General features: G+C 36.2%; 1 protein-coding gene across 19 annotated transcripts in view; it reads left to right on the forward strand.

Moving 5' to 3' along the window:
- PDLIM5 (PDZ and LIM domain 5) overlaps positions 1 to 26,144 on the forward strand; it is a 218,675-nt gene that overhangs the window by 16,066 nt on the left and 176,465 nt on the right. For 15 of the 19 annotated variants that reach the window (XM_057309736.1, XM_057309737.1, XM_057309725.1 and 12 more), the window contains exons 1-2: positions 2,503 to 2,634; positions 6,060 to 6,197. In XM_057309736.1, coding sequence (XP_057165719.1) covers positions 6,102 to 6,197 — 96 coding nt within the window. In that variant the 5' untranslated portion in view covers positions 2,503 to 2,634; positions 6,060 to 6,101. Of the gene's footprint in view, positions 1 to 2,502; positions 2,635 to 6,059; positions 6,198 to 26,144 lie in introns of those variants that run through there. The other 4 variants (XM_057309728.1, XM_057309729.1, XM_026509702.4 and 1 more) reach the window with 2 other exon arrangements.

Genomic DNA, 26,144 nt, shown 5'->3' on the forward strand with positions numbered 1-26,144 from the left:
TCTTCTGAAAAAATACCTACTTTATATGGTTGTAAGAATTTAAAAAGATAATGTACATAAGTCACCAAGAACATAGTACATACGGAATACTCAAGTTCCCTACTTGTCTGTGTGATGTGTAAATAAATGTAATCGATTGGTTTGGAAAGTTTCATATGGCTACCATTTATTCAACATCTGCTTGGTGTCAAGCATGCTGCCAGGTGCTTTATATATATTATCTCTACTCTTCACAATAACCTCAAAAAGTTATTTATAATTATTTCCTGAAGGATGAGGGAACTGAGATAAGTTGCTGCTGTCTGGGATGCATGGTTCTCACCTAAGCACATTATACAGTTAATTGGGGATAAAGGGGTATTTCTAGGGAAGAGGTTTTTAAGCATTGTAGTTTAATAATTACATGGAGTCGGGAAGGGAGTGTTTTTTAAAAAGGCAGATTCCTGTGGCCCACCTGCAAGGATCCTGGGTCTGGGTAGGGCCCAGGAAAATGCAGTTTTAACAAGCTGCCTATGTTTTAACAAGCTGCAGCTGTTTGTTTGGAGGACCCTTAGATAAATGTATCTGCATCATACCTTAATTTGTTTTTTTTATTCTTACCCTTCTTTAAACTGCGAAAGGAGGATTCAGAGGCAGGTAGCTTCTATAGGCTAAAATTTGAATTTGCTAAGTAAGCTACACTCTTACTCTCAACTCTTCAAGGTGCTTACACTCTGGTGATATCTCCATATACTACCTGTAATTCTTGATGTCTTCATCAACCTTGTTGATCTAGGTTCATTTTAACTGTATCAGCAGTAAACATGAAGAGGAGCAGAGATGGGACCCTTACAGGGTAACTCTAGCCATTGCCCTGTGGAACTGTCCCAAACCATAATTTCTTTCAACCTCGATTTTCTTAACTATAAATGGGGATGACATTCATGTTATAAAGTTATTGTAAGGATTGCCACGCTGTCGGGCACTTGGTAGGTATTTGCAAATGTCAGTGTTATTATTTATTTATTTTGAGGTTAGGTGTCAAACATGATCACATACATTAATATTAATTATACTAAGATATTAATATTAATTATGCTAATATATTGATATTAATATTAATAACACATAAGCATATATTAAAGTGCTCCAGGGCGCCTGGCTGGCTCTTCTGGTGGAGTATGGGACTCTCAGGGTTGTGGGTTCCTGCCCCACGCTGGGCGCAGAGATTACTTTAAAAAAAAAAATCTTAAAAAAAAATAAAGTGCTCCAAAAACCAGCTTTCACACTAGGAAATTTTCCTTCCAACATAATCTTTTGGAGAATGTGATGAATGTTATGAAGCAGCACCATCCAATGAAAATGTAGTGCTAGTCACATAGGTAATTTTAAATATCTTAGTATGCACATAAAAAAACGGATGAAATTAATTTTAATAATGTATTTTATTCAATTATAAAAATCTTATTCCAACATGTAATCAATATAAAATTACTAATGAGGTATTTTACTGACTTTGAAATTCAGCATGCTTTTTTGAACTTCTATCATATCTCAATTTAGGTACTAAGTTTTCAATGGTGAAGTGAAATCTAGTCCTACACAAACAATAAAGTTGTGTTTAACACAAATGGTACCCTGCTTCAGTTTTTAAATGTCAATTAAAATTATATAAAACAAAAAATTCAGTGCCTTAGTCGCAGTTGCCATATTTCAAATGATCAACAGCCACAGGTGGCTGGTGGCTACCATTTTGGTCAGAGCGGTATTGGACCTTCTCTAGAACGCTGGAGTACATCAAGGCGATTCCTGGACCCCATGAGGTTCATCCTTGCTTTACATGCCCCTTGGTTAAAGATTGTCCTTTTCACTTTTTGTAATCCAGTTCAGTTTTAAAAAGTCAAGAAGTTACTTTCCATATATTCACTGCACTTTATTTGTTTGCTTATGAATAAATCCCTTGAGATAAATCCAACAGCTTTACAGAAACTGTAAAGTGGGCTACTGGCTTAGTTGGACTTAGAAAATAATGAGGATATACTGGTTGAACGGCTTTTGGTCCTTGCTCTCTATCAGTGTCTTCTGGTATGATCACAGAATTTGACTTCTATATGTTAGGATTCCCGACTTTCACCTTCCTGACAAGCAAACTTCAGGGTCTGCACTTCTTAGGGCACGTAAAGCTCTCTCCAAAAACCAGGCGGTAGTCGCTGAACTTGCATAACTAGGGATTTATCCAAAGCCCTCTTCTATTTTTAGCCAGAACAACTGCTTGCCAATTCAAAGTTTCTGGAGAGAGAAATGCATCCATTACAAAACAGAAACGCGGAGCATACCTTTGCCAGGTACTGCTCGAAATCCCCTGACTACTTCCACCGAAACTCGGTAGCTCAATTGTTTTCCGGCGCTGGCTTCAGTTCGCCTCAGCAAGCCCGCGCGCCTGACTCTTGCGTACCCTACTCCGCCCGTCCCGGGCAGCCCTGCCCGGCCGGGGGCGTGGCCGGGAGCGGGGGGGGGGGGCGTGCCTCCGCCTGGGGGCGGGGTCGGGGAGTGCAGGGAGGCGGAAGTTCCCGCGGGCGGTGGGGACGGCGCACGCACCCGGAGTCACTTGTCAGCGCTCGTCTGAGGCGGAGGCTGCACCGCGCCGGACTGGAGGTGAGTGGCGGCCGGGAGGGGATGCGCGGCTCCTGCATCCAAAGGGAAGAGGGGGAGAAGCGGTCTCCTTGCGCCCAGTGCGCGGAGGGAAGCCCAGCTGGGGAGCAGGAGGGGGCGCGCTTCGCGCGGGGATGGCTCCTCAGGTGCTTTCTGGAGCGGCGGAGGTGAGAGAGTGGCTTGGGAAGAGGAGCTCCCGGGAAAGGGCGGCGCGGGAGTGGGCGCAAGGCCAGAGGACGAGCACTGGAAGTTCCCGGAGCTCGGGTCGGCCGGGACGAGCGCGGCAGAGGCAGGAACGTGGAGCTCCCGGGCACCCCCGCAGCGATCCGCCGGCTAGCCAGCTGCCGGGAGTCGCCGGGCGTCGCCGGGCACCTACTTGGGCGTCTGGGTACACCCACGTCCTGCGGGAACCTCCTTGGGGTGTAGGGAGCGGGACTAAACGGGAAAGGCGTGTTGTTTTTTGTTTGCTTTGGCGCTCCTGAGAAGTTTTGTTTCCGGCGCTGGCTTCAGCTCCCAGATATTTAAAATTGTGTACCTGTTTGGGGAAACAGCCGTGCGACCAGAAATAAAGCTTGTTTAAAAAAATCTGTCATAATCGCCAGATTTATTAATACTTGAGTACTTGTTGGGGCTTTTGTAAAACTGTTCCTTTAGTGCATTTGACAATAAGTGGGAAAAGGAAGGGCGTCTGGACAGGGCAGAGCTAGGAAAGAAAATTCGTGGTTGCGTCGGACAGGGCAGGTCTAGGGTGTGATCGCCAGATCCTATCCCAAGTCCGCCTTCCTGACCGTGAGGACGTCGGACCTGCCAGCCACGGAAATAGCCCGCTCCGAAGCCTTATTTGGCAAACAGGATTAGGCGTGAACCTCTGCTGGAAAAATGTCTTGTCGACTGCTTTCATCATGTGCCTGTGGCTCCTCAGCTCTATCTCCATTATCTCTCAATTTATGGAAAAACAGAATCTCAAGATACTGCTCGTTAATTTCAGACCGTTCTTGTCACTCTGAGTTCTCTTTACCCGCTTCCTACTCACCAGAAAAGCCGGGATAGAAGTGCGGGAAATACCAAGCAGCCTTCCCAAATATTAAAGCGAAGACATTGTTTAGACTTTCCCTAAAAGAAAATCCCAAACTGTATGGAAGGTCCAACATTTTCTTCGTGTTTGAAAGCAGAATAGGCTGCTCACTATTTCCTGCCTACTTCGTATTTTAGGAGGAGTTTGGGCACCAAAAACCAGATGGGGGAGACCTGGAAAAGGCCAGTAATAATATTACCATTGCTTAGCGATCAGAATGTTTTAAGGCAAATGAAGCTAGCAGAGGGAGGATACTAGAAATGAAATGACACTGGTTCTGTAGTGTGTCTGTGACCTTGCCAGTGCTAGAAATTTTAATAAATGAGGTAAGTCAGGAAGGGAACTCCCAAGTAAAGGGAAGTTGTATGTACATGGTTGACATATAAATTACATACATTTTCTTGTAGGGAACAGTGGGTCCAGGGGAAGTTGAGCCTAACTTTCACATTGTTCTCTTGATACAAGTTAAAGATTAAAAAAGGAGGAGGCAGGCTGCCTTTGAAATACCTGTTGGCTTTACACCCTTCTGATTTGTATCATATAATGCCAACGTTAAAACAGTCTTTCTTTGCTAGTTCTATGAAAATCTTTTATTACAGCGGGAAAGCAATTAAATTATATGTGGCTCTTAATTCTCTATTATTTGTTGTTCATGTGTATCTAACAGTTTGACTTCTGGCATGGCCATTGGGTCTTTTTAGTGCCCTGTGTGTATTACATCAGTATTGACTGTGTATTACCATGCCGGTGGAAAAGCTCATTTCATTTCTTGGTAGGTGCAGTACAGATTTTCACTGGTTTAATTTTTCTTTAAGGACCAGACTTGAAAGTTTTGCCTCATTTCCCCCTTATTAGAAGATGTAATCTGTTTCTTTTTAATATACCCAGTGGTTCACATACCTACTTGTGCCAATATTAATTTGATGTAATGGGATCAAAGTTTTGAATGGGTTAAAAAATGGAAAAATATTTTAAGACAGGTAACATAAGGTGGTAATTTAGTTCAATAGCACAGATTTTCCAAGGAAGTGTGTTTTCAACGGTTTTTTTAAAAATGTGGTTTTAAAATTATTAAATTATACATCCACTATATTTTTAATATTTTTAAAGGGGGAAATAATATATTTCTTAGCATTACATCTATTTCTCCCAATTTCTCCCACCACACATAACCATCCTACCAACCAATATCAAACTCAAAGTCACACTTTTTTTTTATCATATGAAAGTAGAACCATGAGAGTCATTATGAGTGCCCTTACAGCAAAACAAAAAAGACAGCGCTGAAGTGCTGCTGCTTTTCTAAAGCTCCAGTACCCTTTCATGCATTAAGATTAACCTTATATTCCGGAGAGGGGGTGGGGGAATGGGATAGGCTGGTGATGGGTAGTAAGGAGGGCACGTATTGCATGGTGCACTGGGTGTTATACGCAACTAATGAGTCATCGAACTTTACATCAAAAGCCAGGGATATACTGTATGGTGACTAACATAATATAATAAAAAATATTATTATAATTTAAAAAATAAAGAAAAATTCTGAAGAAAAAAAAAGATTAACCTTATATTCCTACCCCATTTAGTCAGCCTCATTCACTATGTGGTTAACGCTCATTCTTTACTTTGCCTGATGTGGTGTGTGTATAAAACAAGAAGAAGGTTCTCACTGAAATATCACTGTGCTAAAGTATTGCCTATCATTGCCTGTCTAAAGGAAAAGTAAATATTGCTTTAAGTGTCGAAAATACCATGTCCCTATAAGAGGAAAAACAAGTTATAGTTTATGATTGGAGAGAATAGTTTTGTGCGTTAAAAAACAATTTTAAAGAATTTTGTATGTGGAAAGCATGAATGAGAGTCTACAGATTTGCAGTCATTTTCATATAGGAGAGTAGCTTAGAATTTAAGGATTCTTGCCAACTGCAGGCTGAAGAATGCATGAGGTAGAGGGAAGGGGAAAATCATTTTGAATTAAACCTGAAATAAAATCTTGTTCTTTCTCTTATGTATAATGAAGTGTTGTAAAGTACTTTGAATTAAAGTTTGTATGCAAGAAGCCACAAATTGTACTGTAGCAAGTTATAAAACTGATCAAGTGTCTAGAAATAGATTCTGATATGGAATTTTTAGACTATGGAAATTGGCATCAGTTTAGAAATTGTATATTAGCTCATAGATTCCTATTCCTGAAAAGACTGAAATGAGAACTTAACGTAGACTTATCCTCTGTATCTTCTCATCCCCCCAAAATAAAATATTGAAAAGAATTTAGTTGAGTTTATATTAAATACATTTAAATATGTAATAGGGCTTCAAATAAACATTTTGTTAACTGTCTAATTTTCTTTCACAGTTTCTTTCATTTTCTGGGATTGGACTTTGAGCTGTTAGAGCCATGAGCAACTACAGTGTGTCCTTGGTTGGCCCAGCTCCTTGGGGTTTCCGGCTGCAAGGTGGCAAGGATTTCAACATGCCTCTGACAATCTCTAGTGTAAGCAAACTTAACAGATTTTATTACAGATGTTCATTCAATGCTTAGTCCTGGAAACCTCAGGGCTGAGTTGCTGAATTCTCTGGATAACCCGTACTCATTACAATTGCTTATGGGATTTAATCTCAGCAAACTTAGTTATGTATAATAAAGGATGTGGAGGGGAGGGAATTTAGCAAGGATAATTGATTTCAATTAAGCTTATTTTCAGTTTCCCCCATCTTTATTAATAAGGAAATGGAAAGCATTTAATTAGGGGGCAGACTTCAAATCTTTGAACTGTCACTAATTTGGGGAATCTGGACTTTAGTTTCTTCATATGTAATATTAGAAGGTTGCACAATGGGATTTTCATTGTTCCTTTCAGCTCCAGAAGCTGTTAATTAAAACCTGTTGATCAATATCAAATAAAATGACTGTTTTTGGTGTTATTTCGTCAGCTCACTTTCTGGTGAAGGTGATAGTCAACAGTAAAATTGCCAAAGGCTACTTACCTTTGAAGAGGGATTGAGGGCTCGGATCTCCTAGATAGTCAGCTTATAAATAATTGAGATTTGGTTGTTAACCTCATTATGGATTTAGTTTGAATGTATTCTGTGTGTACAATTTAAGGATATATGTTCATGATGATGATGGTGTTTTTTGAGGCTTGACTATTTGTCAAGCACCGTTTCACTTTCTTCTTGCTATTAATTGCTTGTATAATGTTCCAGAGGGCTTTTTTTTTTATAGTCAAATAAATTTGAATATCCACTCCCCTTTTATTTATATGGTAGCATGTTGTACATGCTGCTCCATGTCTTTTTTTCTCAATAATTTATCATGGAGAACTTTCCCTAGAGGTTTTTTTTTTTTTTTTTTGGTTTTGTTTTTGTTTTTTAAACAACTATATAGAATTCTCTTGTAGGGAAGTAGCATTTATTTAACTAGTCCTCTATGGAAAGGCATTAATATTGTTTCCAGTATCGCTATTACAAACAGTGCTGTAGTGGATACCATATATACATAATTTTTTATGTATATACACAGTTGACTCTTGAACTACACAGATTTGAGCTGTGCAGGTCCACTTACACGGGGATTTTTTTTAAAATAAATATACAATTCTGTAAATGTATTTTCTCTTATGATTTTCTTTTCTCTTTTTTTAAGATTTATTTATTTATTTTAGAGAGTGAGAGAGAGAGCAGGGGCAGGTGTGAGGAGGGGCAGAGGGAAAAGGAGAGAATCTTAAGCAGACTTCTGCTGAGTGTGGAGCCTGATGCGGGGCTTGATCTCAAGACCCTGACATCATGACCTGAGCCAAAGTCAAGGGTCAAATGCTTAACCAACTGAGCCACCCAGGCACCCCTTATGATTTTCTTAATATTTTCTTTTTTCTGGTTTACTGTATTGTAAAAATACAGTGTATATATAACATACGAAATATGCGTTAATAGACTGTTTACATTATTGGTAAGGCTTTCAGTGAACAGTAGGCTGTTAGTATAGTAAAATTTGGGGGGAGTCAAAAGTTTTATGTGGATTTTTGACTGTATGGGGAAGTCAGTGCCCTAACTTCCATGCTGTTCAAGAGTTAACTGTATATGTGTGTGTGTATATATACATATATATGGACACACATATATATAATTTTGATAGGTTGTGCCAGTTTACATTTTTGTGCAATGCACAAAAATACTTCCTATCCCTGCTCCCCCTGCCCAGCCTTGCCAGCACACTTTTTCATTTTTGCCAGGTGCTTTAGGTGCATCATCTCATTTAATTCTCCTGTCAACCTGTGAAATAGTGGTATTGTGCCCATTGTACAAAACTGTGCCGTGAGCTCACATGGCTGGTGTGGAAGAGCGAGCTTTCAAGCATTTATGTTATGCTGTTTCCCTAATGATAAATTTTATGTATAGATTGTTTCTTTAATTAGGTTGTTTCTCTAATCAGGTATTTTGGAGGCAGTTGTTTTGTTTAATTATATATGTATATGTATATATACACACACATACACTGTTTCTTACAATATATATACACACAACTTGATTTTGAAAGATTAAATTTGTAACACATGAAAATCTCTGCTAAAATACAGCTAATCCCTGTTTACTAATAGAGTTTTCCTTGTTTCTTGGCTGTGGATTTTATAAACAGTTTATTTTATTTTATTTTTTAAACAGTTAACTTTAATTTACCACCAATTTCTGTCTTGATTCCAGTTAATCAGATTTTACAAAGAAATACATATATGTAATCCAGCCTCTAAGTTTTAAGACTTCATGGTTGGATGAAATTTTAAATGGAAAGCATCCATGTGAAAATGTGCCTTATGATTTATTCCTGTTTGAGCAAGGCAATTTTTTTCTCTTACTGAAGCTCTCTTATGAGGAAAGGGATGATTTGGATGTCTTGTTTTTATGTTCTGTTAGCATTATATTAAGTTTGAATATCTTACTTTATAAATAATGGACTATAGAAGTTATTGTTTAGTTTAAAATGGATCAATTTTTGCTGGAAAAAAAAAATCCAGAAACAAATTGGCACCTAATGAAACAAACTAAATCATCACTTTGTTGTTTGGTAATATAAATGCAAATGTAATGTGTAAATTTTGTGATACCATGCCTTTAAAAGAGTTTTCTGTGCTTTAGTTCCCTGGCAGACAATTTGAGGCCTAGCTCCATGTTGTGATGCTGATACAACAGAACACTGTGTACATACATATGTGCCCTCCCCTGGCACAGAAGAAATGCTTTCCTTGTGTAGACAGAGTGCTAATTAAAGGATTTTGAACATACTGATTAAAAGAGACTATGGTAACAAAGCTGCTGAGTTATTTCTGTTCTCTTACAAAAGTCTCTGCCATCTCCTGTGACCTTTTTGGGCCTTGTGCAGTGGGGCATGCAATTCATTCTGGACTGGAGAGGATGGGAAGGGGAGGGGAGGAGAGAAGGGAATGTTGGCTCAACTGTGCTGCTAGGCTGTTGGCTTTCGTTGTAGTTACTTTTAACCCCTTGTGTGGTTCAGTTCAAACATGCCTAGTAACATTGCCTAATAAAGATGTGTGCCTAATAACTAATTTATATTGTTGTAGTAAGATTAGTAATGTTATACCTCATCTTACTTAGTTCTCTAGTGGCATTTATTCTGCCTTAATTGTGTAAAATTATTGGAATATATTTCTGTGGTCACTAAATTGTTTAATTAATAGTGTCAAGAAGTAATTAAAACTTGACGGCATGCCTTAAAACATATAATTTAGTGATTCTCTTATATTAATGATATGTATGAAATTCTTAGCAAGGTCTGGCACATTATATTCTCTTAGCTCTTATTTTTTACAGCAATATTATTATAATATTAAAAGAAAAAATATTTTGAGAATTGAAATATCAAATACCCCATAATTGTGGGTAACATAGGAGTTATATTTTTTTACTTAAAGTCTACTGGAATTGAAAAAGAAAAAAAAAATCACAACTTTTTGCTTAGCTGGGAAGCTGCATGTTTATGTTTAGAGTTCACAAACATAAAGTTTTTCCTCTGGTCAGGTATTGCTATGTCAAACTCCATAGGGCTATTTATGTTCCCTTGTAACATTGGAACTCTGTGACAGCAAATGTATTTGTGATAAGTAAGCCATTGGCTGGGACTTGAACATTCTGTTTTCCTGAGGTTTTGTTGTTACTAGTATGTGAATATGCTGGTTATGACTTTGTGTATTAAAGCTTGCAAACTATACGATTTTTTTTTTTGCAGACTATACTGTATTTAATATTTCACACAGATTTGTCCATTATCTATAGCTTACAAATTTTGCATTCTTTTTTAGTAGGTGGGTTTCTAAGACAAGATTGGTAATTCCTGCAGACTTTAAAAAAGATCCTCAGATTACTCTAACTTTATAATCACATGTCATTGTCTTCAGTTTCCTATTCTTAAAATGGAGTGCTGGCTGCAGGAGTTTGTAGGCTGCCTTTTAATGACCCTGTATTTATGGAATTGCCTTGAAGCCATGGAATGTGGGGATGGGTTTCATTGTAGCAGTGTGGGTTATTGGTCTTTGCCAGTATATTTTATAAGAAGAAATAGGAGACTTCTTGCACAATTCAAGACCATATTTTGGCAAGTTGATGTTCCTCATGATGGAATTACAGGAAGGATGATATATTTGTGAATAACATCTTTTAAATATGGCATCTTAAAGTTGCAGTACTCTGTTGTGTGTTATTTTCTGATTTATGATGTTAGAGGTTTTTTCCTTAAGATGTCAGTATTTGAATTTCCTGAAGATGAGCTCCCAATTCTCCATAAAACATCTACATTGTTTCTTTAGCAGATAAGAATGAGGTCAGATATTTTAATACAAACTAAATTAATATTAATACAAATAATGATTTTGAATCTCAAGAGTGAAGAGAGGATTAGTTGTTACCAACTCAGACAAGATTTTAGCTGGATTTGAAAAGCAAAGGAAATTTACTATTTTCTGGAGTATGGAGCTTAGCTTGGGAGTATAAGACAGAAGGAGAAAAAGACAGCTGTGAAACATTTTGCCAAGAATTCCTTCATTCAGCAGTTATAGGAATACTTCCTAGAAGCCATTTAAGAAGATACAAAGTATAGGGGGGTACAAAGGTTGGGGAGAAAAGAAATAAGTACAGTACTAGACATTATCATAAGACCTATCCACAAGACAATATTTGATAAAATTACAAAGATACAGATAAATGTTTATCAGTTTCACTGGGCTTTTGTATTCGTGGTGTCGGCTTCCTGCAGGAGAAATTAATTGAAATGATCCTTGAAGGATGAAATTTGAACACCTCAAAGTCAACATTTCTCTGTGTTGGTTTTCAGTGCAAAGTGAAGATGAAGACTTTTCTTGCCATTGCTTGACTCTGAGCAAAGCTGTGAATGTAGTTGAGTGATTCTCCAGACAGGCCAGCTGCAGAGTTTCCCTCCTAGAGGAGGATAGAAAGAGACTTTCAGTCCTCTCAAGCTGAAATGGGAGAACCATCCTACCTTGAATAAATGGGCCCATTGTTAATTTTAAGCTGTTGAGTATTTTCTTTTACATTCCCTTCCAACTACTCTGTCATTTTGCCAAGTTGGAAAGTTAATGATTTAGTTTGTATAACTACATAATGTATATTTCACATGTATGGTCATCTTCTGCTTTTAAAATATTAATTACCTTTTTTGTGGGGTCCAGAGACCTATTATTTCCTAAGTGGTGATTTTCTATCATTGTGGTCACAAGGGTAAAGAATCTCAAGATAATTCTGAAAATGTTTTTCTGGATTGTTAATTTGTAAAGAAATGAAAATATTATCAGTGTGTTTTGCTGTAAATTAGTAGTTTTAGAAAAGGGGGGCTAGATTTTTCAGATTTTAATGAATGTTGGGCATTTTGGAAAGTTGTTAAAATAAGAGGAATTTTACTGGTCTGTAGACCTTCTGTATGTGATGGAGGAAATAGTATTGTAGAGATTGGGTGAAGTAAGAATAACACTTTGTTTTATTTTATTTTATTTTTTTTAGAGAGAAAGAGTGTGTTCATGTGGGGGTTGGGGGTGGGAGGTGGCAAGGGCAGAGGGAGAGAGACAATCTTAAGCAGGCTCCACACCCAGCTCACTATGCTAGGTTTGATCTCACAACGCTGAGATCACAACCTGAGCCAAAATCAAGAGTTGGACGCTTAACTGACTGAGCCGCCCAGGTGCTCCAAGAATAACATTTTAAACCCAAGTAAAGGAGATTTTTACATAACTTGTTCACCTACTCACAAACTAGGTATAATATCTACTTAAACTGAGAGTATTGAAGACTGTGGACTTCAGTTATTTTTGAGAACTTTCAAGACAAAAAGCTTCTCTTTATGATAGTTTTTGGTCAGGTTGCAATGTGAATATACAGTTAAACAGTTGTCTTTGTCCAAAATATCCTCTTTGCAGTTGTTTTTACCCAGATTCTCATATACCATGAGATCAGTCATGGCCTTTTCCCCCAGTTATGACTGACTGCATGGAGGAAAGAATCTGATAGGGGTTAGTTATTCTAGAAGCAAACATTGCTCTGGACAAAAAAGGTGTTCTTTCTTTGGTGTCTTATAAGGGATAATTATGGTTCAGTTTTATTTTAGTAGGTGAGACTCTAGGTCTTTATTTAAATTTTGAGATACAGAAATATTGACTATATAATATAAAATGTGACAGAACAAGACCCTAACATGTGAAATATTAATGTATGTATGCATTTGCAAATAAATGACGTAAGGGAATGAAAAGAGAAAAAAATTATTGTAACCAATTAATGAGTAATGACCATGGTGACCATTAACTTAGGTATTCTAGGTGCAGAGCCACTCCATAGTCCTGTTGGGAATGCAGGTTTGGTTTTTAAATTACAAAGTGGGAAAATCACTTTTCTAGTACAGGTACTCTGTTTTTATTAAGTTTTTTTTTTTTTTTTTTTTTTTTTTGGTAAAAAGAGCAGACAATATTGAATGAGTGTTTAAAGTTAGGTTTGGAAGAATTTTTTTATATTGTGAAATCATATGTTCACTTTCCTATCTTTCCTCATCTTATTTTTTTTTCTCATTTTACTTAAGTGGAGTTATCTACCCTTCTGTAAATAACTCATTTCTTTTACAGCTCATGTTGTTGCACATTTTGTGTGATGATTAGTGGAACAAAGTCCATCCACCTCGTTGGCATTTAGTACTCCCAGCAGGACTAGATAGTTTTAACACATGACCCTGATAGGCCTACATGGGGGAGAGTAAAACGGACTGGGAGAGTTAACATTAGATGGAAGGAGAAAAGAGGCAATTTTAAAAAGGCCACAATGGGAGCACTTATTTACTTGGTCACATTTGGTACTCAAACAGTCTTCTTAACTTTCACCCTTTCCTGCTTTTAAAGTTTGGTTAATTTATGCTTCTTTTTAGGTAATACATTCATATGGTTTGAAATTCCAAAGGTATAATAGCATATAAAGGAGAGTTTCCTGTTGTCCTGCCGTTCATTTCCTCTTCCTGGAAGCAACCAATTAGCAGTTTCTTGTGTATACTTTCAGAGATGATCTATACAGATAGATGTATATACACGTATTCTTACCACCCACCTTTTCGACACAAACAACATCCTTAAAAACTATACTTTTTTTACCATTTTGTTTTCTTCACTTAACCCCAAATCAGTAAATGTGTCTTTGTTCTTTTTGTATAGCTGCATTGTTTGGATTTATCATAATTTATTCAACTGCTTTTACTGACACTGCAGTGTAATTTTTGCATGTATGTATATGGCATATATATGAACATATGTGTCAGATAAATTCCTAGAAATGAAATTGCTGAGTCAAAGGGTTATATAGATTTATAATTTTGATTGAGATTGCCAACTATCTCTATAGAGACACTCCTACCCACAATATAAGAATGCTGGTTTCCTCATACCTGTGCCTGCACACATTTCAACAGACTTTGATCTTTTCTAATCAGATGGGCCTATTTCCACTTTTCTCCTTTTTGTAGGTCTTAATCACAAGTAGTCTACTGACGATTTTCTGTTTTTAAGTGGTTCATTGTTTCCCATTTTGCATGAGAACATATGAAATAAAAAATATGCTGCTCTTCTATAAATGATACCATTAATTTCTAGGGATGATGTTCTTTGAATTTTTCATTCAGAGTTTTGATTAATAGCTACCTCTATCATTTATTTCCAAATTCTTTTTTTTAAAATTCCTGTTCTTAAGTAGATTTCCTCTCAATGTTAACATACTACTTCCAATTACATGTGAAAGATTTTGTTTGTTTTTTGTTGAACAGTTTTGGCATATTGCCCTGTCATAGACTTTCTGAAAAATTTACGCACATCACATTTAATAGATTCAAGGTTGTTACTTTTGCAGTTTCTCCTGGAGCCTGATATATTGTGGGATTTCAAATCTTCTCTAGCTCACTTTAAATGATGTGGCACAGAGACTGACCATTATGTGCTGTTCAGTATGGTCCTGGAACATAGTAAAATTCACCCCTAGGAAACTCAGTGTGTTTTCATTATCAACCTTTATTAGCCAGTGGAGCTTAACTGAAGTGTTAACTGTTCCATAACATAGTGAGTCAGGCATTGTGAAGGCATACTAACGTGTGGCATAGTATATTTCTTCATTTTACCCTGGTTTGAGCAGTGGTGTGTGTGTGTTGGTAACCTTGGTGACAAAAAGAGAAAGGATGCCAGGGATGTTTGTGTTTTATGTGGTTAAAGGGGAAATGTGGAATTTCCCTTTAGTGTATTGCTGTAAATTTTTAAATATGATGAGAAGAGGGTTGCCTAGCTGGCTCAGTTGGTGGAGCGTGTGACTCTTGATCTGCAAGTTGTGGGTTTGAGCCCCATGTTGTGTATAGAAATTACTTAAAAATAAAATCTTTTTTTTTTTTTAAAGATTTTATTTATTTATTTGAGAGAGAATGAGCTTGAGAGGGGGGAGGGCAGAGGGAGAAGCAGACTCCCTGCTAAGCAGGGAACCAGATGTGGGGCTCGATCTCAGGACCCTGGGATCATGACCCGAGCTGAAGGCAGACGTTTAACTGATTGAGCCACCCAGGCGCCCCACTTAAAAGTAAAATCTTAAAAAAATATATGAGAAGACTTTGGAACTCGCTAGGAATTTGCACCGTTTGTTATTTAAATTCTGTGATTTGTTAAACATTTTTTTTTCCAGGATCCAAAAATTGATTTAATAGTGGCCATTCTTCGTAATTGTCTTGGGTAAATTTTGATTTACTAAAATTTTATTTTAATTACATTAACAGTTGAATGCCATTTACCATTTGTTCTATCAGGGATTTAAGTGTTTTGATTTGGTTCTGTTGAGGATCCAATAATTAGCCTAGTACTTCACAAATGATTTCTGACATTTTAACTTTTGTAGATGGTAAAATTAAAAAATTTAATAGGGTTGCATAATGCTAGCCAGAGGAGGTTGTAGATATGTTCTGAAAATATTTTTCTTCTTGAGAAAACGTAGTGGAGGATGAATGTCCTTTAGAAAACAAATGCTTTGTCCCTTAACTAGGAACCTTTAGAGATGCTCTGGAGAAAGAAATTTATACATATATACAAGTACTATAACACATGTAATTTTCATGATTTTGGACATTCTCTTGAAGTATCTCTATGCTACTAACTTCTAAATATTCTACAAATAGTCCTGATCTTTTTATAGGAGGCATTTCTGTTTATATGTACCTCTATCTATTCTGGAAGAGTCTAGTGATTGGTATCCAATCTCCCATTGGTGTTCCATTTTGTATACAAGTATTTGGGAACCATATATGGCTTTGCTTTGTTAAAAACATTTTTTGTTATGGATCTTTTGTTACTTAGATCATTTCAGGAAAAAGACTGAGGCTAAGTTGCATGGGAACTGTCATTGACTGAATAATGTGACAGATCTACTTTTCCCCAACCACCAGTATTTTCCCATTTTTCGGAGTTCAGTCACCATAGGTCAGATTCTTTTTGTAAATAAGTGACAGTCAGGGCTTAGTTCTCTTTACAATGTTGTAAGTATCTTTGTGACAAAGTTTTAGAGGGCTGAAGTTGGCATACTGCTCACAATACTTTAATACTATAAAATTTAATAATGTTGAATTTATCAAAGACTTCTTTAGGAATCTTTGACTACACTTGGTTTTATTTTATACCTCCTTGCTAAGCCAAATAGTAATATGTTAAAAAGAACTAGCGACAGATTTTTTAATCCCATGAACCAGAGAACAAGTACAAATTTTTGGTCTTCATATTAGGCTTCACAGCAGTATGATTAAGTACATATAAATAGGTCATATACTTTGTTAAATTGTGAACATTTCTCACCTGAGGGGGGGGGGGCTGTACAGCATGGGTCGAGATCATGCTAGAACTCCCAGTTTGTGTTCAGTAGCTATTGACTGATGATCATAATGATAATAGAGGACAAATTGGAAGCTGGGTTGAAATTGCAATCAAATTTCCTTAGATTTGTTTTGTTAATGTACATGATTGATAGAATTAACTGTGATGAAACATTTTGGTTTTCTTTGTTTTTAATTCTAGTCAGAGTTTAAAGTTTCTAGGAAGTGTCCCAGAGGTTACATCATATAACCCCCTGCTTCCCAAGGTACAGTGTTTCTGTATGTCAGTCAGAATTTGTTTTCTGTAAATTTGACCCAGCGGTTCTGCTTCTGTCTTTTGGTATCCTGTACAACAAAGGATAACCCTTTCTCACTTAACAGCCTTTTAGATAAGTGATGAGTTGTATTTCCCTTTGAGTCTTGTGGCTATTCTGTCGGAAGCCATTTCTTCTAATGTTTCTCTCATGAGTTTGCCTGTCTTCACACCCTTGGGCATATGCTTTTAAAAGTTTTTAAATGTCTCTTTATGTGTGACTTTCAGAACTGAACCTAACGCCTCAGATATATTCAGACCAATGCACAAGTTAGTTATTAAGTCAGGAAACTGATTTTTGTGTGACTGGATTGTGCAGGGTTTAGACGCTGCACTAGGCAGTGGGCTTGATGGAACTGTCACTGTTTTCTCTGTACACTTTTGTATGGTTTGAAATTTTTGCAATATGTATATCTTTTGTTTCAGAAGAGAAAGAAAACTAAAACTAGCCTATGCTTTGTACATGTGCAAATTCAGGCTTGTCTGGACATACATGGAAGTTAGGAGAGCCTAAGAGGGGCAAGTGTTTGTGTATGGGGGTGTGCTTTTGCATGAAAGATCAAAAAACCTCATGGGAAGGAATTCCGGAAACATAATTGAGTGTATTCAAGCATTGTCCCTGGAGATTTTATTATTATTTTTAATTTTTATCTTTTATGAGATGGGTAAATTCTTTGTAGAGCAGTGTATGGCCTCTTGGTATCATCTTCTGGCATTGCCCTTCTCCTGAATGACTTGTGCTAGGGCCCTGAGGCGACAAGGTGTTAGTACATATTTATTGATCTCTTACTATGTATTTGCCCTTGGGTATCGAGGGTGATTCTCTATTTTCTGACATAAAGGTGCATGGAACATGATATGAAATATATGAAGGAGATTAGAAGTAGAAGAGGACATATATGTAATCAGATCTAGGAAGAGAGCAGGGTAATGAGCATTGACCCTGTAGCCTGTGTTAGGATAGCAGGGAGCTTCTAGACTAAGATCTGTAGAATCCATGGAGGAGACCCAGAAGTGGCAGTGGCGGGCAGAATTTGCTATATCCGCATCTGGGCATGGAGTCATTTCATTATCATTGTTGAGCACCTACTGTGTGCTCAGTATTGGTCTAGGTACTGAAAATACAGGGATAAGCAAAACAAAGTGCTTTGTGTTGTGGACCTTATATTCTAGTAAATGGGACTGATAGTTCAAAGTATATAAATAAATAAGCAGTTGTAATTTAGTAAGGTGATGTGCTAGGGAATAATTAGGGGAAGAGGATGAGTGGAGGTAGGGTCTTTACCTGTAAATTGGGTGGTCAAGAAAGGCCCTTCTGACTGAGGAGGCAACATTGATTTAAGAGTAAGAAGCCAGTGATGGGAAGAGCCAGGAGAACAGCATTGTAGATACAGAGAATGGCAAATGCAAGGGCCTTGAGACAGGGAAGAGCTTGGTGTGTTCAAGAAATAGAAAGGGGGCCAGTGTGGCAACAACGCTGTGAGCAAGGAGGAAAGCAGAGTGAGATGAGGTAGGTCTAGTGTCAGAATGAGAGACGAAGTTCAAGGTACTGAGGAGGATAACACTGGGAATTATCATGGGACAACTCCTGGCGATGTAAGAGGGATTCTGATTCTTTTGGATTAGAGCTGAGCTAGAGAGTGTAGGTTACTCTTATTGTGATCTTACCAAATCTACAAACTGGTGTGTTTTGTAAATTGGTTTTGGTCAGTTTCTGGGAAAGAATTCAAAACAGTTTTTGAGCAAAGAAATAACTATATAGCCTTCCAAAGTCGCTCTTTGGACGTAAAATACTCATTTTAATATATGTTTGTTTTGAAAAGTTATTTATAGTTAAAAGTTATACATTATTATTTTTTCATTGTTATTTACATGCCGATTACATTTTTTGTTTTGTTTTGTGTTCTTTTAGATTTTCTTTATAACTCTAAGAAGCAGCTTGTTGCCCAGATGGCTTCTGTTTTCATTTCCTTGTGATGTTATAACCTCTTCTACTTTAATAAAGAAATGTTGCATACACACTGAGGAGTTGTTTACAAATTATGTTGGTAACACTTTTGTTAGAGTATGCCTCAAAGATAAAGTGAGTGTTAGGATGTTTATTCTAGGTCTGATATGTTGAGCTGAAAAAGGTTTTAAAATGTGTCTATTTTTAAAAAGAATGCTTTAGCCTGTTGGTTGGTTAGTGCACCCAATGCCAAAAGTTATGTTTTCTGACCTTTTTATTATCTTAACTGGGGGGAGTTTATAAGATTTAAAGTTTTTCATTTCTGAATCTTTCAGAGAGGTTACTTGGGTAGAGTTAACATATTATAGGAGAAGCTGTCCATTGACACTACAGTAAACTCAGATTTTCATGCCTTAAACACATTAGTAATGGATAAAAGTGTCATCACTATCATATAGATGTAAGTCTACAGTAATAAATCATAATGCCTTGGTAAATGATGTAACTTCAAACTTCATATTTAGGTCAACTTTTTATAAATTCAGAGCAAAAATGAGTTTTCCTGTGAGCTTTGCAAACTAATGAATTTTTCCAACCAACTTATGAATTACCTGTAGTACATTAATATAAAATAATACACGGGTATAAACAAATTTTATTTATCTATATTTTTTTAAAGATTTATTTATTTTATATAGAGAGAGTGCACAGATGGGGGGGAGGGAGAGGGGGAGAGGGAGAGGGGTGAGAATCCACACTGAGTGCGAGCCCAACACGGGACTTGATCCCATGACCCTGAGATCATTACCTGAGCTGAAACCAGGTCGGACGCTTAACTGACTGAGCCACCCAGGCACCCCTAAAACAAATTTTTGATACAGTTTTCTTGATCGTGTCTTAACATTTAAAGTGACCCAATAGCGATTAATTTCTAGCTTTAAAAAAACACTTCAGGCAATTATGATTATGTAATAATGAATGGTCAAACATTTGTGAATATTTTATTACCAAAGCTAGTATGCTAGTCTTGTATTTTTTATTGACCTTTTTTACATTGATTTTTTAGGGTTTATATTTTCTCCCAACATATCATTTTAAGATTATATTTTAGTGGACAGTATTCTACATGCTGTTTATTGTAGTTACTGGAAGTATAAGGGCTGAAGCACAATGCCTGCATATGAGTCCTGGCTCTGAAATTTATCAGATGTATTTATTTGGACAGATTACTTAACTATACCCCAGGTTCTTCATCTGTCAAATGGGGGTAAAATATTTACATCATAGCATTGTCAAGTTGAATAAATTAATACATGTAACGTGCCTGGCACATAGTAAGTACTTCGTGAAAGTTACCTAATAATAATAAAAGTTCTCTTATAGTGGGGTGCCTGGCTGGCTCAATTGGTGGAGCATGTGACTCTTGATCTTGGGGTTGTAAGTTTTGAGCCCCACTTTGGGTGTAGACATTACTTAAAAATAATAAGGTCTTTAAAGAGAGGGAGGCAAACCAGAAAAAGACTCTTAACTATAGAGAACAAGCTGAGGGGAGGTGGGTGGGGGGATGGGCTAAATGGGTGATGGGTGTTAAGGAGGGCACTTGTGGTGATGAGCACTGGGTGTTATATGTAAATGATGAATCACTAAATTCTACTCCTGAAACTAATATTACAGTAGATGTTAAGTAACTGGAATTTAAATAAGACCTGGAAGCATGATAAATAAATAAATAACAAAAAATAAAATTTTTAATTAAAGAAGTTACTTTATAGTAATAAATACCAGGAATATCTTGTTGAAGCAGTTTTAACACCATTTTTGGAGTAATATTTCTAGATCTGTCACTTCTTTGATAATGTCATCTTCAAAATTCAATTTTCCTTTTCTTTTTTGAAGAAGTTTTATATTTTTAAGGTTTTTATATTGAATTTTTTTAGAAGCTCCCTTCTACACACACACACACACACACACACACGCACACACCCTGTGGTTTAAATTATTTCTTGAAGTATCTTATAAAAGGTGAATAATAAATATTTGTTGAATGAATGGGCCATTTCCTTCTTTCATCTGTCAGATCTTGCATAAACTCTCAAAGAGATATAAAAGGAGGGTGGGTATTAGTAATACCTCCAATGAGACATTCTTTCTGCAGTGATTACCATTCACTGTGGCTTTTCCTTTTTTAAAATTTTTTATTTTAAAAAAATTATTATTTAATTAATTTTTTAAAAAAGATTCTATTAGCGAGAGAGAGAGAGAGAGAGAGAGAGAGATGTGCACCTGTGCATGACTGGGGGAAGGGCAGAGAGAGAGGGAGAGGTGGATTCCCCGCCTACCTGCGGGACCAGGAGTGGGAACAGGAGCAGGAGCAAGTAGCCTGATGCACAGCTCCATTCCCAGACCTTGGATCATGATCCAAGCTGAAGGCAGATGTTTAACGGACTGAGCCGCCCAAATGCCCCTGTTTTTTAAAATTCTTATAAAGTGCCATGATAAGCTGTATTGCTGGTGAGAGGCAGTTTCTACTGGGGACAGTTTTTTCCTCCAGTGAGGGATAAATTTAATTATTAGAGAATATACAGGTGAAATGTAGACTGCAAAAGACACAAGAAATGTGTCTGCCATTTGCACTCTTTCCAGGAGTTTTTGCAATTCAGCAGCCTTTGTGTGTAGAACTCTGTGCTGCTTACCTTGCCATCTTACTTTTCTGGCCATAGCCAACTGGACCTGGCATGGGTGCCTCACCCAAATGTAGCCGTATATAGACAAAGTTAGGAGATCTGTATGTGATCATGGTATTTACAAGCTCTATGCATTTTATGAAATATAAGATCTAAGTACTCTCAATTTTAGCTGTACAACTGAATGTTAATCATTGCTGCTCATTCATTGGTTTATTTACTTATTCCATAAATATTTATTGAACATATATGCCAGCCACTGTTCTAGGCACTGAGAATACAGCAGTGTAAAGAAAATAAAGTCTGCACTCTCTCAGACCTGTATTTTAGGGGAGAGAAGAAGAGACAATAAACAAATAAAAATAGTTGGTGATAAATAGTTTGGGGCAAAACAAAGGAGTGTAAGGAAATGGAGGGGTTGTTGAATGGGGATCACTAATTTATAGAAGGTGAACAAGTAAGGCCTCACAGTTAAGATGACATTTGACTGATGATTTGGATGAAGTGGTCTTGGGGAAGGCATTTTGGGCAAAGAATAAAGACCCTGAGGTCTTTTGTTTGCTTGGCGTGTTTGAGGAACAGCAACACTTGAGTGGCTGGAATAGACTTAAGCAGGGAGAGTGGTAGAAGATGATTTTTGAGAGTTGGGGTAGTTATTTCCCAAGATTAACTGTATTAATTGTATTAAAATCTATAGCAGTTTAGTTGATAGGACAGAAGCATGTCGCTTTAAGATTAAATAGGACCACGTTAATATAGTGAGAGTTTTTGGTTGTTTTTGGAACACGGTACACAGTAGTGTGGTACACAGTAAATATATGTATTTTTTTGGTTTGAAAAGTCTGCTGATTGCGATATTATTTTATTCAGGCCTGATGTTAAGTTTTAATAGTATTTGAGGTTTAAAAGGTTAATACTAGTATTTGTATTCTTAGTATTGTTGTTTTAGTATTGTAGCAAGAGTAACTGATTATAAATGAGAAGTTGGGTCAGATTACATATATATAGTTCAGTGATAATAACTTTTATGAGTGGTGACTAATTGCCATCACCCTTACAATAATATTCACTTTGAAAGGTAAGGTGAAACAAAAAATTATTTTTGTCTTAACTTCAAGATTTTGTCCTTACCCTTATTTTTCAATTTCATAATGAAAATGGAGAAATTTTAGTATCTTTTGGGTAATCATTAAAGTAACGTGAAGATTATTAAAGGTGTATTAATATGGAAAATGATCAGCCTATTTTGGGAATTTTCAAAAAATAGTTGAAGTTGCCTTTTAAGTTTTACTTTCAGAAACATTTCCTGACAAGTTTTGGTCTCATTACAGTGGATGATCATGAGGGGCAGCTGGCTGGCTCTTTCTGTATAGCATGCCACTCTTGATCTCAGGGTCATGAGAGTTCAAGCCCCACCTTCGGTAGGGAGCCTACTTAAAAACAAACAAACAAACGAACAAACAAAATAATGGATGATCATGAAAATGTTTCATTTATACCTGGCAGGAATGACCTTTTTAAAGTCTGCTAACCTATCAGGTGAACTGGTAACCATAGTCCAATTGTCTTGGCTTTTGTTCTAGTCACTAGATTGTAATTTTAAATTAAAGTAGTTAAATATTTCTTTGGGGGAGGGGAAGTTTTCCTAAGAGTTTTTTCATTTTATTGTCATCATTAAACCTTCATTCTTTTTAAGATTTAAGTTTTATTATCGCTAGACAGTTAGCCAAGTTATCCCAATTAAGATTCATAATAAAAGGTTTCATAATCAACTGTATGATCTTTTGCATCAGTGAAACCCCACCCTTTTTATTTGTCTGAAGGAGGGACAAGAAATATTAGAAACAAAAATTTTCTCATCAAAGGAGATTGTTATGTAACGGAGAAATTTGTTCTAATGGGGAGCTACTTTATAATTCAATCTAATGGTAAAGCTCCTAATATAATGTAGATGATTCACTTTTCTACAGTTGGTAACAATTTTAAAACTCATTTTTCAATGATTTTGTGAAACAAGTATTTTCTTCAATAAAATTTGGAAGTTGGTTTATCAAGCTGTTTAAGTTCTTGTGCTTGTTTCATTTTTGATGATGTAGATTTTTATAAATGCAGTATACTCGAGTTTCATGGTCAAATTTGGTTTCCACCAGAAATGATGATTATTATTTGCATTGGTTTTTAATTTTTTTAATCTTATGAAGTCATAGTCTTTTAAAAAGGAAAATAAAAAATAAAAACCATTAGGAGAAAGTAGAACCTGGTGGTGACCAGGGTTGGGGGGAGAGGGAAATGGGGAGTTGTTTAATGGGTATAAAGTTTCAGTTTTGCAATTTGAAAAAATTCTGGAATTCTGTTTTATAACAATGTGAATGTATTTACCATTACTGAACTGTCACTTAAAAATGATTAAGATGATTTTTAAAAAGGAAAAATAGCAGTATGTTGAACTGCTGGATTTTTTTTTTTAATTCATTACATAGCATATACAGGACTGCAGAAATTGGTGTGACTTTTATTTGATCAACAGAAAATGATTTGTTTATAAACGCTTGTTATTTCTTTATAGGTATTACAAATACACATTTTTAAAAAAGACTTTTTCCCCTTGAAGTTACCAGAGAAATTTGAATAGCATTTAGACAGGAATGAGTAGACAACAGATTATTAGAGACTTTTCCTTGAAATTGTGGAAACTAAAATTTAACTTCAGGGATTGGTGTAGTTATGGTAATGTGATTTCTTAACTAAATTGAAAGATTTACCAGGAAATAGCCTCTATATTTAAAGACAGTGGAACGTTTGTCAGAATTGGCAAACTACATCCTAGTTCAGTAATTCTAATGCATTATGATGTGCCTTCTCTTTAAACACACATACATCCCAGAAAAACTTGATGTATATTGCTCCTGCCTTTTTTACACTGTTAGGTAACTCTTAAAGTTATACATATATCTAAACTAAAAGCAAAATGTCATAAATATGCCCATATATTGCTTGGTATGAAGTATGGATGTTCTTGTCAGTGTAGCGTTAACTGGTTAACACTCTGAAGCCTGGTTCTTCACTTATTGGTGGTGAACATAGCACACACTGAGGGAGCCAGTGTTGTGTTTTACTTCTGGCCATCTGGAAGCAGCTTCCTTGTTTCCTTTATAGTCTTGTAACATTATTTCTAAGTGGATGGTCTTTGCAATTCCAGTATTTTGAATGTTTTACCTTGGGTGGGTAAGAGTGTCACTGTTTTTCAGGTAACCCAGTTCTCTCTTCCCACTTCTTTTTGATATAAGTAAGTGAACTTTGGCATGCAGTGTAGCCTGGAGATGCACTCTGTAACCTTACTGAACATTTTCTTTTTTTCTTTTAAATTATTTTTTTAAAATTTAAATTCAATTAATAACATATAATATATTATTTGTTTCAGGGGTACAGGTCTGTGATTCATCAGTGTTATATAATACCCAGTGCTCATTACAACACATACCTCCCCAATGTCCATCACCCAGTTACCTCACCCTCCCACCCCCCTGGACATTTTCTTGATTTGTGTGTTTAAACATTCTTATAGCATTAAAAGTGGCCTGTGTTATTTGAGAAACGCTTCCTTTGTGTAATTGGCCTTTTTGACTTTTTCATATTTATAGGGATTTTTTAAATTGAAATTTGAGGAAGACAGTGAAACTCTGACTTTTAGTTTTTCATTTTAAAATGGCTTTTAAAAGTGGCCTGGAATAGATGAAATATAGTGAACAAAAAATTTAAGAAAATTTGGCCTGTGGTTACATGTATATTTGTAAAATTTTACTTTAGTATAGTTGTCTATGAACCTCCTTAAAAATCAATGAAACATTATTAATCAAATGAATCTGTCTTGTCATGGCTTTATTTTTGTGGTAAGTATACATTATTTAACTTTTGATAGCAGGTCAGCAAATAAAAAGTTAAAGAAGATTACTATGCAGTAGAATATGGTTTAGTGTAGTATTACAACTATACCAGGTCATAGTGAACTCAGTCTGGCTGGAAGTGTTAAGCTATGAGCAGGAACATTAGGCCAGTGGTTGAAATTTATAGTATCAGTGATTTCTAGAGACAGTGCAATCTTTCATTTTGTAAAACACTCAAACCACTAACTGTTTCAGTTGTTTTTCTTTTCTTATCTGTTCTTTTTTCTTTTTCTTATTCTTTTCTTCTTTCTTTCTCTCTCTTTCTCTCTCTCTTTCTTTCTTTCCATTTTTCTTACTCAATTTCTTTCCCATTATTGGCTGGTCATAATGGCCCTTTAAGGGAGTTTGATGGGGTGGGGGGGGGCGATCTTTGTGCATTGGATTGTTTTCAAGACAAACCATGAGGAGAAGCTAAACCATTCTTATTCCATCTTATATTAAGATATGGATAACATATAGATAAAACATTCTATCATATCTTGTAATGTTTTTCACATACAACCTTTTTATCTGTTCTCACTCATATTGTCATCATTTTATGGTATTTGTCCTTGCTTTGATTCTGATTTTTTAATCTTGGCAGAAATATTTTGGCAGAAGTTGTTGTAAGAAGCTAATTTTTAAGCTTCTGAATAAAACTTTCCACTGCCTTTCACCAACTTTTGAATTTTTCTTGTTTCTGGAGAAAATGCCACTAGAAGGAGGGGGAAGAAGAAAAAGTTAACAGTTTGAGAGGAGGCTAAAGCTAAAGCTCTTTTAATAGTAGGTTACTAAATTAGCAGCCATGTTTTTATTGATTTCTTTAAAAACTTTTTATTTATTTCCCTTTCAAACTTTTTAAAACACTATTTTTATTTATTACAGTGATGACTTTTTAGATAAATGTGGGCCATAAAGCATATATATTAGTGTTAAGTGATTCTGGATCATGGGTAATTCACATATCAATTTTCTGTGTTTTGATGTCCAACCCTCCCCTGCCAAACGTAAGGTTCAATAAACATTGCTTTGAATTACCAGCCTCTTCTATTGAAATCTCCCATAACTCCTTGATTTGAGGAACTAAATGAATCCAGGCCCCATAAGGTAAACACCTAGAGTGTTTTAAAAAAGAAATTTTAATACAAGGAATTTGTAAACAGGTTTTAGTTGAGAAGAGAAGCC

This window comes from Ursus arctos, unplaced genomic scaffold (assembly GCF_023065955.2).
Source record: "Ursus arctos isolate Adak ecotype North America unplaced genomic scaffold, UrsArc2.0 scaffold_9, whole genome shotgun sequence".
Classification (NCBI taxonomy): Eukaryota; Metazoa; Chordata; class Mammalia; order Carnivora; family Ursidae; genus Ursus; species Ursus arctos.